The following is a 13,520-nucleotide window of genomic DNA, read 5'->3' as shown; positions in this document are numbered from 1 at the left end:
AATTTCGCGTTGAGAGAAATTTAAATCCACCGGCAAAAGGTCATCTCGATAATCTTGCGAGTGTACGTGCGAGCGGCACGCGTCAAAAGATCGAGCGACGGAAGGGCGGAAACGCGCCATGAGACTCGAGACGCGCGAGAGCGAGAGAGAGAAACCGATACGCGAAGTCAAAGAGTGCCGACGCCAAAACGGCGACGAGGGGGACACACCCCAAGCGCAAACGACGCGGCATACCCGAACGATAGACGCGGCGAGGATCAATAGAAGCGGCGAGCCTTTGATCCCGATAGCGAGATAGAAACGAGAAAAACTCGAAAGAGCCACGAGAAAGCGGCAAACCTTTGTCGTTAGAGCCGACACAGACTTCAAAGGAAAGCCGAACAAAGAAAAGGACGGAGATAGTTTCCGAGCGAGACGGAAGATCCGCGAGGTAACTGTAGACAGATGAGTTACCCGAAACTACGGTCGACAACGGTGCGAACTGCATTATCGACCGCGAGTGATTGACGTGCGAGGCGACTAATCGACCAAACTAAGCCTTCGAGTTACCATCGAATCATCATACGCGAACGTGAACGCGACGAGTCCGAAGCGCGAACCCGAGAGTTCACAAGCGCGAATCGACGACCGAGCATATTGTTACAAGGCGAGTGTGTAGGAGGAGATTCGAGAACGGCAAGGAGATCGTTAATACGCGGCGAATATGAGCGAGAACGAGAAGCGTAGCGATATGGAGACCGCCATGTCGCCGAAACGCACTCGAAGTGGCAAGACGGGAGAGGAAAGAAACGCGGAAGAGATAAAAAACCGCGAAATTACGGACGATAACGAGCAGAGAGTCGAATTCGCGAAGGCAACGCAATACTTTAGCGTAGACCCCGATATAACCGATAGTGACGAGGAGATTAACGAGAAGATACGCGCGACAAAGAGCGAAACGATGCGAGAAAGCGCGATAACGGCGAGAGTATCAGATTCGCGACAGATCGACCTGATACGCCTGATGGAAAGATTAGAGGAGCGAATGCAGAGCCTCGAATTAAAAATCAGTCAGTCCGACCGAGTCGTGAACGCGAGCGAAAACGCGAGCGAGGGAGAACGGAGGATCGTGTCAGTTCAAGGACCGAAAAGTACGGCAAATTACGGTGATACCTCTGCGAAAAACGTTCATTCCCATGGAGCGCGAGCGAGCGAGACGATCGAAGGAGACGACGAGATCGCGACGCGAGAGGAATCGAGTCTAGCGCGAAACGCGAACGAAGACGAAGGAGACGCGAGAGTAGCAATCGGCGAGAATTCGACGATGGGACTTAGATTACCCAGAGGCGGATGGTTGCGAAATCCGTTCGAGGAGTTAGCCTACAGAGGGCGCATTGACCGGCAGAACCCCGTAGTCTTTCTGAAAAAATTCGAGAGTACGGCCGAGTACGAACGCGTCCCTCCTAGCGAACAGCTACATCACTTCGCAAGAACGTTGAAGGACAGCGCGAGAGATTGGTTCCAAATAACGCAGCCGACAACGACCGAGCAAGCCAAAACCGAATTCAAACGATATTATTGGAGCCGAGAGGTCCAGACGCGAGTACGCGAGACATTGTACATCGGAAAGTACGAACGCGCGAAAGGCGTATCCATGGCCGAATATGCCATGAGGGTGGCGCAACAAGCGCGAGTGCTTGAACCACCTATGAACGACGCGGATATAGTGCATCTGATCCGTAGTCATTACCCGAACGACGTTACACGAGAATTGCGACCGTCAATAGTGACGAGTATGGCTGAGCTTGTGGAAACGCTCGATTCTATAGAGTTGTCGAGAAAAGGACGCGGAAACGCGACGGCGATAACCAAGAACGCGGCGAGTAGAAACGCGAGGACACCGACTAACGTGAGCGCAAAGGAGCGCGGTAGTTATGGAAATTGACGCGACAGGCCGAATCAGCGGCAGTCGACCGTAAACAACGGCGACGCGAGCCGTAATTGGAGGTATGGTGCGAGAGCGCTTACGTGGCGCGACGGCACGAGACCTCGTAGCGAAGCGAGTACGAACGATCGAACAGCGCAATGGACACGCGAGACACCACGAGCCATCGAGGCGACGGAGCGTACGAACGCGACGAAGAACCCGACAACGTGGAGAAAGGGTGACAGCGCGAGAGCCAGAGCGACGTTCAATCGCGAAACGCGTAGAGGAGGAGTGATAATCACCGAGTTGAGTGATAGCGACGAGCAAACGCGACGCGCCGAGAGCGCAAAAACGCGACAAACGCTCAGAAAGGGAAACATAGCGATTATGACGAACGACAGAGGTCGAAATACGGAGGAAATTACGGAAAGCGAACAGGAGAAGACGCACATTGGAGGCGAAAAACGGACGAAGCGCGATTCCGGAGATACGAAGGAACGCGAGACCGATAGACACTTGAACATATTGAGAACCGAGACAGTCCTAAGGGATCTCGATGAAATTTTCGCAACGGAACAGGCAAAGCGACAAAGCGAGCCTCAAACACCGATGATCGACATTCGATTGACCAATGTCCAAATCCGAGCATTAGTCGACACGGGAGCGCAATTATCGGCGTTAACCAAAACCCTACGACACACTGCTCGACGGCGATGAACCGATGGACACGGTACCCATACGTAAGTTCGTGTTACGTGGTGCATTCTCCGAGAGAGGAGCAGTAATAGCGAACAAAGTGAGCTTGGAATTTAGCTACGAAGGACAGAAATATCGTCATGAATTTTATATAGTACAAAAAATGGTATACGACGTAATATTAGGCGTCGATTTTCAATTGAAATACCAAATGAGAATGGAGTGCGTAGATGATAGAATAGAGGTTAGATTCGACCCGATACCTCAACAGACGTACGTGTTCCGTCGGAACATAGCATTTTAGCGAGCGTTCTCACGCCTAATTGGACTAACTTAAAACTTGTCCGAAAACCTTTGGGCGACACGACGACGGTGTCGCCTATCGACGAATGTAACTCGAGACGCGTTCGGTTTGTGGGCGCTGCGAGCGGGAAGAAGGGAGGGGGAGGTCTCGTGGACCGGCCGGACACGTGGCTTCAGTTCCTTCCTGGACGCCTTAGCCAGCACCACGGCGAACTTCGAGCTTTAAGCAGTACGGAAACCTTTCGAGCCATTTTCTCGGCGTATCAGTGCTACGTAGCTAATCTTCGCAACCTCGACCTAGCAGGTTGGGCGATATCTTGAGTCGCTCTCAAGTTTCGCCGCGCGATCGAGTCTGCAGCCGATCCGCAGGACCACAGCGTCCTTTCGCGTCGCGATCTCGTTGATCCGACTGAACGGAAGCCTGGTCTTCCACGTGTCGCGATCCAAATCGATCCGACATCAATTTCACGGGAGCCGCGCCTCCACCACGAGTAGCGATTTTACTCGATCTAAAATCCGCTCATCACAGCCGTTCGACGCAACGATCGCACCTCATTTAATACATTTTTTGTCGTGACTGTAAGATCAGTGTAGTGCTTTAATTTTAAATAAACTTGAAAAAGGGGGTTTTTGCCTTTGTCGGCAACTGCTGACGAGGATTTTCCTCCTTGGGTTCGCCCTAAACGCAGAGCTCAATTTCATTTTTTTACATCTTCACACATCCCGTCCATCTCGATAAATCATACAAACTATCCCGCTTATTCGAGAACTATCGAAAGGTGGGAATACGATCACGCGCTATCGTACATTTTGGTGCCTCCTGTGAGGTTCGATCTTGCGACGGTGGAGAAATTATTACGTTGTGTTGAGGTGAGAAATCGCGCACGCGGACGATCCGCGCATAACCGCGCCATACGCAACGGCCAGCAGCAATTGCAGATCACCATCTCAACGCCGCATCAACAACACCGTCACCGTCGCTCTCGCACTAGGTCACCCGCTCACCCGGTGGACATCTGTGCTTCCAGCATTGGGCGGATTACTACAAGATAAGTGAAATTCTCTTGACAATAAATTCATTTTCTTTATTCTCTATCCACCATTTCGCCATCTCCCTTTCGGCCTGCTCGTGTAGCTCAGTTGCCTGCTTGTGCATGTTCGGGGGGTCCCCCCCTTTTTAGGGTCGGACGCTCAGGTAGTCGCGCGACCCTAAGCAAATAGACCCGGCGACAGCAAAACGATCGATACCGGTTTGTAAGACAAAGACGGAATACGCTTTCACTTTGTTCTTTGTCTTTCCTTGCGAAGAAGATTCGAGTCTTTCTTTCGTCTCGCTTACTCTTGCACCGAGGTATACATCATGGACGCGGCGTCCAAGAAAAGAATTGCGTTTATCGCGCGGAAATTCAAATCGATGGAAGAGCATTTGATAGAGCTAGATAACGTGCTCAATGAAGGTAGATGCAGCAGAATCAACGTCAATCTGAGACTCAAGAGAGTAACCGATCTTTTTTGCGAGTATGAAAATTTGCACGAGGAATTGGTCGAATTGAACAGCGATAACGAACTCGTCGGTAAGATCACGTGGATCCGGGATACGTACTACGATGTAGCTTCTCGTGTTCAAGGCATGTCGAATCCGGACGAAACTGTTCAGCAAGCCATGGGACAGACGACTTTCCTCGAGAAGCAAAGGCTTTTAAAGCTACCGGTAGCCGAACTCCCGAAATTCGACGGAAGCCATGACAAATGGCTCTCATTTAAAAATACATATCTCACCATGATTGACTCACGCTCGGATATAGACGATCTTGTTAAATTCTTATATTTAAAGAACACGTTGCAGGGAGAAGCATTAAACAAAATATCGGTTTACGACACTAGCGCGGCCAATTACAAATTAGCGTGGGGTTTGCTCGTTGAATCGTACGAGAAGAAACGCGTACTCGTGTTAAAACATTTAGACGCGATTCTCGACATTAGACCATTATCTAAGGCGACCTCCACCGAACTCGCCAGATTAATTGACGACGCGCGACAACACATAGGAATGCTGGAAACACTTCAGGCGCCAGTAGACGAAAGAATGGTCGTTCGAATTCTTGAGAGAGCGTTACCGCGAGAAACTCGGGATAAATGGGAGGAAACAATAACTCTCGACGAAGTACCGGGTTTAGCACCTTTTTACAAATTTATTAGCGAAGCCATCTTTCGACTTTCCACGCTCGAACAAGACAACACGCGTAGAGAGGCAACGAGCGGCAAACGACGCACGGATTCTAAGGCCCCGACGGCAAAGGCTCGGCGCGTCGGATCAGGTGCACGCGCACTCGTCCTTAACGCCACAAGCGCTTGCGTAAAATGCAAGGGAGACCATCTTTTGTACAAATGTCCCGAGTTTGAGACCTTAAACACGCAACAGCGCTGGGACCTCGTGCGGCAGAATAGGCTTTGCCGAAACTGCCTTCGCGTGCATAACGGGGCGTGTAATAGCACGCATTGCAAATTTTGCCCAAGGTTTCACCATTCGCTCCTGCATCCACCGAGGACATCATCGAGGACGGCGAACAAGGCAAAATCGGCCGCGGGTATCAGTTCCGAACCGAATCAGACGAACAACGCGTCGGGAGGCACAAAGCAAACGTGACTAGAGTGCCTCACGCTGAGCACCGCGTCGCCGGGATTCAAGGCCCAATTAATGATGAGCGCGGTAGTAAGAGTTCGAAATGCGAAGGGTCAACTAATAACAGCCCGTGCTCTGCTAGACACCTGCGCGACCGCGCACTTTATTACCGAAAAACTTGTTAGCCTTTTACAAATACCCACACAAGCGTGTTCAGTTTCGGTCAACGCGATCAATGGAATGAACACCATTTCCAGGCATCGAGTTGAAGTTCGCTTACAATCGTTCCGTGGCAACTACGAACGAGGTTTGACTTTCTTAACCATCCCGCAAATCGCTACCGCAGTGCCGGATAGGCTATTTCCTCGCGAACTTATTCAAATTCCAGCGAATCTGCAGCTGGCCGACCCGCAGTTCCACATGCCGCGACCCGTTGACATGTTGATCGGCGCCGGGGCCACTCTGTCAATGTTGTGTGTAGGACAGATCAATTTATCTCGCGGTAAGAATGACTTGATTTTGCAAAAAACGCAGTTAGGATGGGTAATCGCGGGGGGAATCCACAGCGACAATGGTCAGCAAGTCTGTTGCACAATGGCAGAATTGTCCGCTCAGTTAGAGAGACTTTGGAAAATAGAAGATATCGATAACACGTCCAACAAAGTTTTAGACGATGAGATGTGCGAAGCACACTATGCAAGGAACACAACTCGGAACGCAGACGGACGTTACGTTGTGAGACTGCCGTTCCGTATACATGATATAGATTTCGGTAACTCGCGATCAAGGGCTCTCCGACGTTTTTACTCGCTTGAGAAACGATTTAAAGCTAATCCTCGCGTCGAAGCGGAATATCGCAAGGTCATGAACGAATACATCGAACTCAATCACATGTCGTTGGTCGAAGGCAATCCACAGGACGGATATTTCTTGCCTCATCACGCGGTTACTAAGGCTTCAAGTAATACTACCAAGGTTCGCGTTGTATTTGATGCCTCCGCGAAAACGAACCGCGGTATCTCGCTTAATAACGCGTTATTGATCGGGCCGACTATTCAAAACAAACTTCTCAATCATCTGTTGCGTTTTCGTTCGCATGTATACGTCGTAACGGCTGATATCGAGAAGATGTATCGGCAAGTGCTGATACACCCAGACGACCGGAAGTTTCAACGAATCCTTTGGAGAACGGATTCAGGCATTCGAACGTACGAGCTTAACACGGTAACATTCGGCGTCGCGTCCGCTCCGTTCCTCGCGATTCGAACCGTGCAGCAACTCGCGGACGACGAAGGGAAGGAGCTTCCGCGAACACGCGACATTTTGAAACGTGATCTATATGTCGACGACTTATTAACTGGCGCTGATTCATTAGAAGAGATTCTCGAAATTCGCGACGAGGTAATCGAGCTTCTGCAACGCGGCGGATTTAATATTCGGCGATGGGCGTCGAATCACAAACACGCACTCGACAACATAAACGAGAAGATTCTAGATTTAGATTGCGCCGTCCAACCAAACGCCGTGCTAAAGACTTTAGGTGTCGTATGGGATTCGAGCCGTGATAAGTTAATCATTACCGTCAACCCAATAGACTTGACCAGAAAGGTAACGAAGCGAAACATACTGTCAGAAACTGCTAGAATATTCGATCCCCTCGGTCTGATCGGTCCGGTAATAATGTACGCGAGAGTCATTATGCAGAAATGCTGGTTGAGCCAGGTGAAAATGGATGAGTCGGTGCCTCAGGAACTGCACTCCGCATGGTTAACATTCGCAGACCAGCTGGGAGGTATCCGAAACCTGGTCGTGGAACGACGACTATTGATGGACAATCCAACCCACGTCGAACTGCATGGTTTCTGCGACGCAAGTCAGAAGGGCTACGGGGCTTGTTTGTACATTCGCTCGAGTCACAGCCAAGTAACAACGGTTCGTTTGGCCTGCGCTAAGTTTCGAGTCACGCCCGTAAAAGGATCAACTATTCCCCGCCTCGAACTCTGTGGGGCTTTAACGCTCGTTCAATTATACAAGGAAACATACGCGAAGTCTAACCTCAAATTCGATAGAGTCATATTTTGGACCGATTCGTCGATCGTGCTACATTGGATCAGAAAGGATCCTCGGAGTCTAAAGATATTCGAGGCAAACCGCGTAATAGAAATTCAGACGATAGGAGATGCGGTCGAGTGGAGACATGTAGGGTCAAAGGACAATCCTGCGGACGCATTGTCCAGAGGACAGCTACCACGCGACTTCTTGTTGAATAAAATATGGTTTGGTGGTCCTTCGTGGCTTTCGCGATCCGAAGCCGACTGGCCCGCGAATCTTGGGATTTTCGTTTCTAATTCGGAACAGAACGCCTGTTTGATTTCCAACGCGAGACCAAAGAGCGAATTTGATCATTGTTCATCTTCATATCAGACACTGATTAGCGGAGTCGCACGCTGCTTGCGATGGCTTCCGACCAAACGCAAGAGCCCGGCGAAATTAGGTAAATTGCTCACTGTCGAAGAAAGAAACGACGCTGAATCACGAATCTTACGAATTATTCAACGGGAAAACTTTTCAGTCGAGCTTAAACGACTTACGACGTCACGTAAAGCGAAACTAGGTGAGATTACGGCGCCTTATCGGAAGAGTACCAGATTCGACGAGCTAGACCCTTTCATTGACGAAAGGGGGTTGCTTCGCGTCGGGGGACGGCTACGAAAGTCCAAGGCGTCTTTCGGGACGCGCCACCCAATTATACTTCCGTCAAATAATCGCGTCACCGATCTTATTATTAGAGAGACTCACCACCGAACATATCACGCCGGAATTCAAGCCACACTATACGCGTTGCGAGCTCGATTTTGGATCCTAAACGGCAAGGATCAAGTCCGACGAATCGTGCGTAGATGTGTTGACTGCATACGACAACGCCCTAAACCGTTGCACGGACGAATGGCAGATCTCCCGGAGTCACGAGTGAACGAAGCACCCGCATTTTTGCACACTGGTGTCGATTATTTCGGGCCAATATTCATCAAGGAGAAGAAGCTGCGCAATCGAGCACGGGTTAAGGCATACGGATGTCTTTTCATATGCATGGCCACCAAGGCTGTACACATAGAGATCGCGAGCGATTTGACTACGGACGGTTTCCTGGGAGCCTTCCGTCGATTCATTAGTCGTAGAGGCACTCCCGAGCATGTATATTCCGACAACGGCACTAATTTCGTCGGCGCGAACAACCAACTTCGCGAACTTTACGTGTTGTTTGCCTCAGAATCGTTTCAAACTGACGTACACGCGTTTGCCGTGACTAAAAACATCACATGGCATTTTAATCCGCCGATGTCACCACATTTCGGAGGACTTTGGGAGGCGGCAGTAAAGTCCTTCAAACATCACTTCAAACGCGTCGTGAAGGACCAATTGCTCACTTTTGAGGCGCTAAACACTTTGGCGATTGAGATCGAAGGAATTTTAAATTCGCGTCCGCTCTGTTCCATCTCCTCCGATCCAAACGACCCGATGGCTTTGACACCTGCTCATTTGCTAATTGGTCGTCCGTTTACAATGCTACCTGATCGCGACTTTTCTTTGATTCCAGATAACCGACTCTCTACTTGGAGATTCATTACAAAGGCTAGACAACAATTCTGGCGACGATGGTATCTGGAATACCTGAATGAATTGCAAACTCGTCAAAAATGGCGTGAACCAAACGGAACACTCGGAAAGGATGCGATAGTAGTCATTGTCGACAAAAATCTACCCTGCGCACGATGGCCACTGGGTGTAGTCCTCGAGGTGCATCCTGGGAGCGACGGCATCGCCCGGGTAGCGACAGTCAAGACAGCCAACGGGACTTACAAGCGCAACATCACGCAGTTGTGTCCGCTCCCTGAGAAATGATCACGACTCGCCTAAACCGAACATTTTGTAACTGACACTTTGTCATCTCAATCCCGCGACGGGTGTAAACCTTACTCGATTGCTCTCGCACTTCGCGGGGGAGTCTGTTCCGTCGGAACATAGCATTTTAGCGAGCGTTCTCACGCCTAATTGGACTAACTTAAAACTTGTCCGAAAACCTTTGGGCGACACGACGACGGTGTCGCCTATCGACGAATGTAACTCGAGACGCGTTCGGTTTGTGGGCGCTGCGAGCGGGAAGAAGGGAGGGGGAGGTCTCGTGGACCGGCCGGACACGTGGCTTCAGTTCCTTCCTGGACGCCTTAGCCAGCACCACGGCGAACTTCGAGCTTTAAGCAGTACGGAAACCTTTCGAGCCATTTTCTCGGCGTATCAGTGCTACGTAGCTAATCTTCGCAACCTCGACCTAGCAGGTTGGGCGATATCTTGAGTCGCTCTCAAGTTTCACCGCGCGATCGAGTCTGCAGCCGATCCGCAGGACCACAGCGTCCTTTCGCGTCGCGATCTCGTTGATCCGACTGAACGGAAGCCTGGTCTTCCACGTGTCGCGATCCAAATCGATCCGACATCAATTTCACGGGAGCCGCGCCTCCACCACGAGTAGCGATTTTACTCGATCTAAAATCCGCTCATCACAGCCGTTCGACGCAACGATCGCACCTCATTTAATACATTTTTTGTCGTGACTGTAAGATCAGTGTAGTGCTTTAATTTTAAATAAACTTGAAAAAGGGGGTTTTTGCCTTTGTCGGCAACTGCTGACGAGGATTTTCCTCCTTGGGTTCGCCCTAAACGCAGAGCTCAATTTCATTTTTTTACATCTTCACACATCCCGTCCATCTCGATAAATCATACAAACTATCCCGCTTATTCGAGAACTATCGAAAGGTGGGAATACGATCACGCGCTATCGTACAGTACGAGTTGAAGACAGCAACGAGATTATGCGCGATAAGCGTAGACGAATAAAAGATTAAATGAAATACTGCGCGAGAACGCGGAAATATTCGACGAGGAAGTCGGAAAAGTACGGCATTATCGGCACGAGATCACGCTGAACTCTCGTAAACCGTTTAAGGGAAAGACGTATCCCGTACCCGAGAGACATTACAGCGACGTAGCCAGAAAAATCGACCAACTCGAGGCACAAGGCATCGTGACCAAGGCACCGACACCGTTCATCAATCCGTTGGTAGTTGTTGTTAAAAAGAACGGCGAGATACGCCTATGCTTAGACGCCCGCGAGCTGAACAAAAGAATGGTCGACGATTACGCCCAACCTCCCACGATAGACGAGGTTTTTAGGCGCATAGGCAGGAGAAAATTCTTCACAACCCTCGACGTATCGCAAGCCTTTTGGCAGATACCGTTGGAGGAGGAATCGAAGAAATACGCCGAATTTTTATTCGGTGGACAATCCTATGTGTTCGAGAGAATGCCATTCGGCTTAAAGACAGCAGGAGCTTCGTTCACCAGAGCGATGAGCCTGGCTCTAGGCGAGCAAGCGGCGGAATTTATGATAGTGTACCTGGACGATATCCTGATAGCATCAAACTCCATGTACGAACATCTGGAGCATATCAATTACGTGCTAAGAAAATTGCGAGAAGCGGGATTTCGCTTAAATAGAGACAAGTGCGAGTTTGCACGCAGCGAGATCAAGGGACACATTTCTGGGACACACATTCAACGAAACGGAAGCCGAGATAAATAACGAGACGAAAATGGCTATACAAAACTTCGAGAGGCCCAGGAGCAAGAAGGAGCTACAGGCATTTCTAGGGCTGATCAATTGGGACAGGAGATTCATTAAGAATTTAGCGAGAATGACTCAACCTTTGGAGAAGCTGTTGCAAAAGAACCGCAAGTTTATATGGACGGAAGCGCAGCAAAAGGCATTCAGCCAAATCAAACAGGCTTTTAACGAGGCGCCAACGTTGTATCTGATCCGATCAGGTCTGAAGTTCGGAATACAAACCGACGCGGCCCGAACAGGAATCGGAGCGCGCTTGTATCAGTACCGTGAAGGAGAGGAGGAACGTTATACGGTGGCCTACACGAGCCGTAAATTGAGAAGAGCGGAAGTGAATTACACGATTACGGAACTCGAGATTATGGCACTGGTCGTGGCATTGCGAAAATAGCACACCCTGTTACTCGGCAGACACGTGCGAGTACACACGGACCACAAAGCCATGCAATTCCTCAGCACATGCGTGCGAAATAACAGCCGCATAGCGAGATGGTATACCTTCCTACAGGAATTCGATCTCGAGATTATACACATACCCGGTAGGGATAATCAATTGGCAGACGCGTTGTCGAGAAGCAACGACGACGCGCGCGACGGAGCGAGCGATGTTAAGACCATAGCACTAGTTCGCGATTCCAACGACGGAAGCGACACGGAACAATGGTGCGAGTGGATACGAAAGGCGCAAGAAGAGAGCGAAGTGTTGCGAGACTTGACAAACAACGAGCCAGACCGATACTTCGCGCGAGACGGCTTCATACGTCGCGCAGACAAAGACGGAGACCGAATCGCATTACCAGCGAAGACCATGTGGAAGATCGCGAGTCGAGCGCACAGGCTATTGGTGCATTTTGGAACGGATAAACTCCTAAGCTTCATGTCAGCGTACTTTCACGGCAAAAATACGGCGCGAATCGTTAGAGACGTCGTGGCGTCGTGCAAAGTATGCCACGCGACCAAGTATTACGCCAAAGCAACGGTAGGGGAACAATATTACGAATTACCCACCGAACCGTGCAGAGCGATAGCCGTGGACATATTCGGTCCACTACCAACCGCACAGCGAGGATACAAATACATCCTGGTTGTTATGGACAAGTTTTCCAAGCATGTGAAACTTTATCCCATGACGAACCAAAAACTAGATACCATAATCGAGAAGATGCGAAGCTATTTTCAAGAAATGACCATTCCAGACGAGGTGTTGACCGATAACGGAGGTCAATTCGTAACGAGAAGATGGCAAGATTTCGCAGAAGAAATGAGATTCACGGCAAAAAAGACAACGCCCTACAATCCGCAGTCGAACCCAGTGGAACGCGTTATGCGCGAGTTAGGTCGTATCATAAGAGCATACGCAAGCCACAGACAAGGTGCGTGGAGCAAAATAGTCAGTCGAGCCGAAAATGTGATAAATAACACCATGCACGCCAGCACGGGGTTTACTCCTAACGAATTTCAGCGCGACCGAGTGGAAAATTTCGGTCTGCATAGAGACCTGCTACCGCAGAAGTACAGAACGATACAATGGCGTGAGAAGATCGAACGAGCGAGAGAGAATTTGGCGAGGAACGCGCGAAAGCGTAAGACGCAAGCCGACAAGAGGACACACGCCACTAATTACGAAGAAGGAGACAGAGTATGGGTGAAATTGCACCGTCAATCGGATGCTAACCGTAGGGTGACGAAAAAAATTCACCTAGTATACGATGGCCCGTACTACGTATTGAGAGTACTGAGGAGGAACGCCTACCTAATAGGACGAGAAGACGGAACGGTCGTTGGAGCGTACAATACGAGACAGCTGAGACCGCATAGACGAGCGACGCTGAGACGGTACGACCACGACGAACGACACGAGTACAGCGACGATACTGACCCAGGAGACGAAAATTACCGTCGAGACACGTCAGACGTACGAGAAGCTGACTCAGACGACAGAACGAACGAGGAGACAGACGAGGAGGAGATAGGCGAGGAGGAATCGCCCGAGAATAACGAACGCGAGACGAGAGACGCAAGAGCGAGCGATCTTTGTGAAAACGAACCGAGTGCGGAAAGCGAAGCGGATAGCGAGCGATCCGTGCCTGCGAGATCGCGAGACGATTCGATCGAGAGCGAGATAGGCGAGGAGAGCGCAGCTAGCGAGACAACCGCGAGCGACACCGAGTGGTCGAAGATCGGCGAACCGAGCGTGAAATCGAGCGGGAGACGTGACAGAGGTAGACGTCGAAAAAACGACGACGAGCCCGTGATATTCAGTTCGAGCGAGAGCGAACGAAGCGCGAGCGACACCGCGAGACGCGGCGTAATCG

The 13,520-nt window shown here is 50.3% G+C and overlaps 2 protein-coding genes across 2 annotated transcripts; both read left to right on the top strand.

Moving 5' to 3' along the window:
- The first annotated feature begins 4,265 nt into the window (after window positions 1-4,265).
- Window positions 4,266-5,552, top strand: LOC105841044. The gene has a single exon (XM_012688156.1). The coding sequence runs from the start codon at window positions 4,266-4,268 to the stop codon at window positions 5,550-5,552; it is 1,287 nt and encodes a 428-aa protein (XP_012543610.1).
- A 54-nt stretch (window positions 5,553-5,606) lies between these two features.
- LOC118647202 lies at window positions 5,607-11,166 on the top strand. Its single transcript, XM_036291619.1, has 2 exons — window positions 5,607-9,356; window positions 10,414-11,166. Exons 1-2 carry the CDS (start codon window positions 5,607-5,609, stop codon window positions 11,164-11,166), a joined length of 4,503 nt encoding a protein of 1,500 aa, XP_036147512.1.
- The last annotated feature ends 2,354 nt before the right edge of the window (window positions 11,167-13,520 follow it).

This window comes from Monomorium pharaonis, chromosome 1 (genome assembly GCF_013373865.1).
Source record: "Monomorium pharaonis isolate MP-MQ-018 chromosome 1, ASM1337386v2, whole genome shotgun sequence".
Lineage (NCBI taxonomy): Eukaryota > Metazoa > Arthropoda > Insecta > Hymenoptera > Formicidae > Monomorium > Monomorium pharaonis.
The sequence above is the reverse complement of the archived record's forward strand: the minus strand, read 5'-3'. Positions and strand labels throughout refer to the sequence as shown.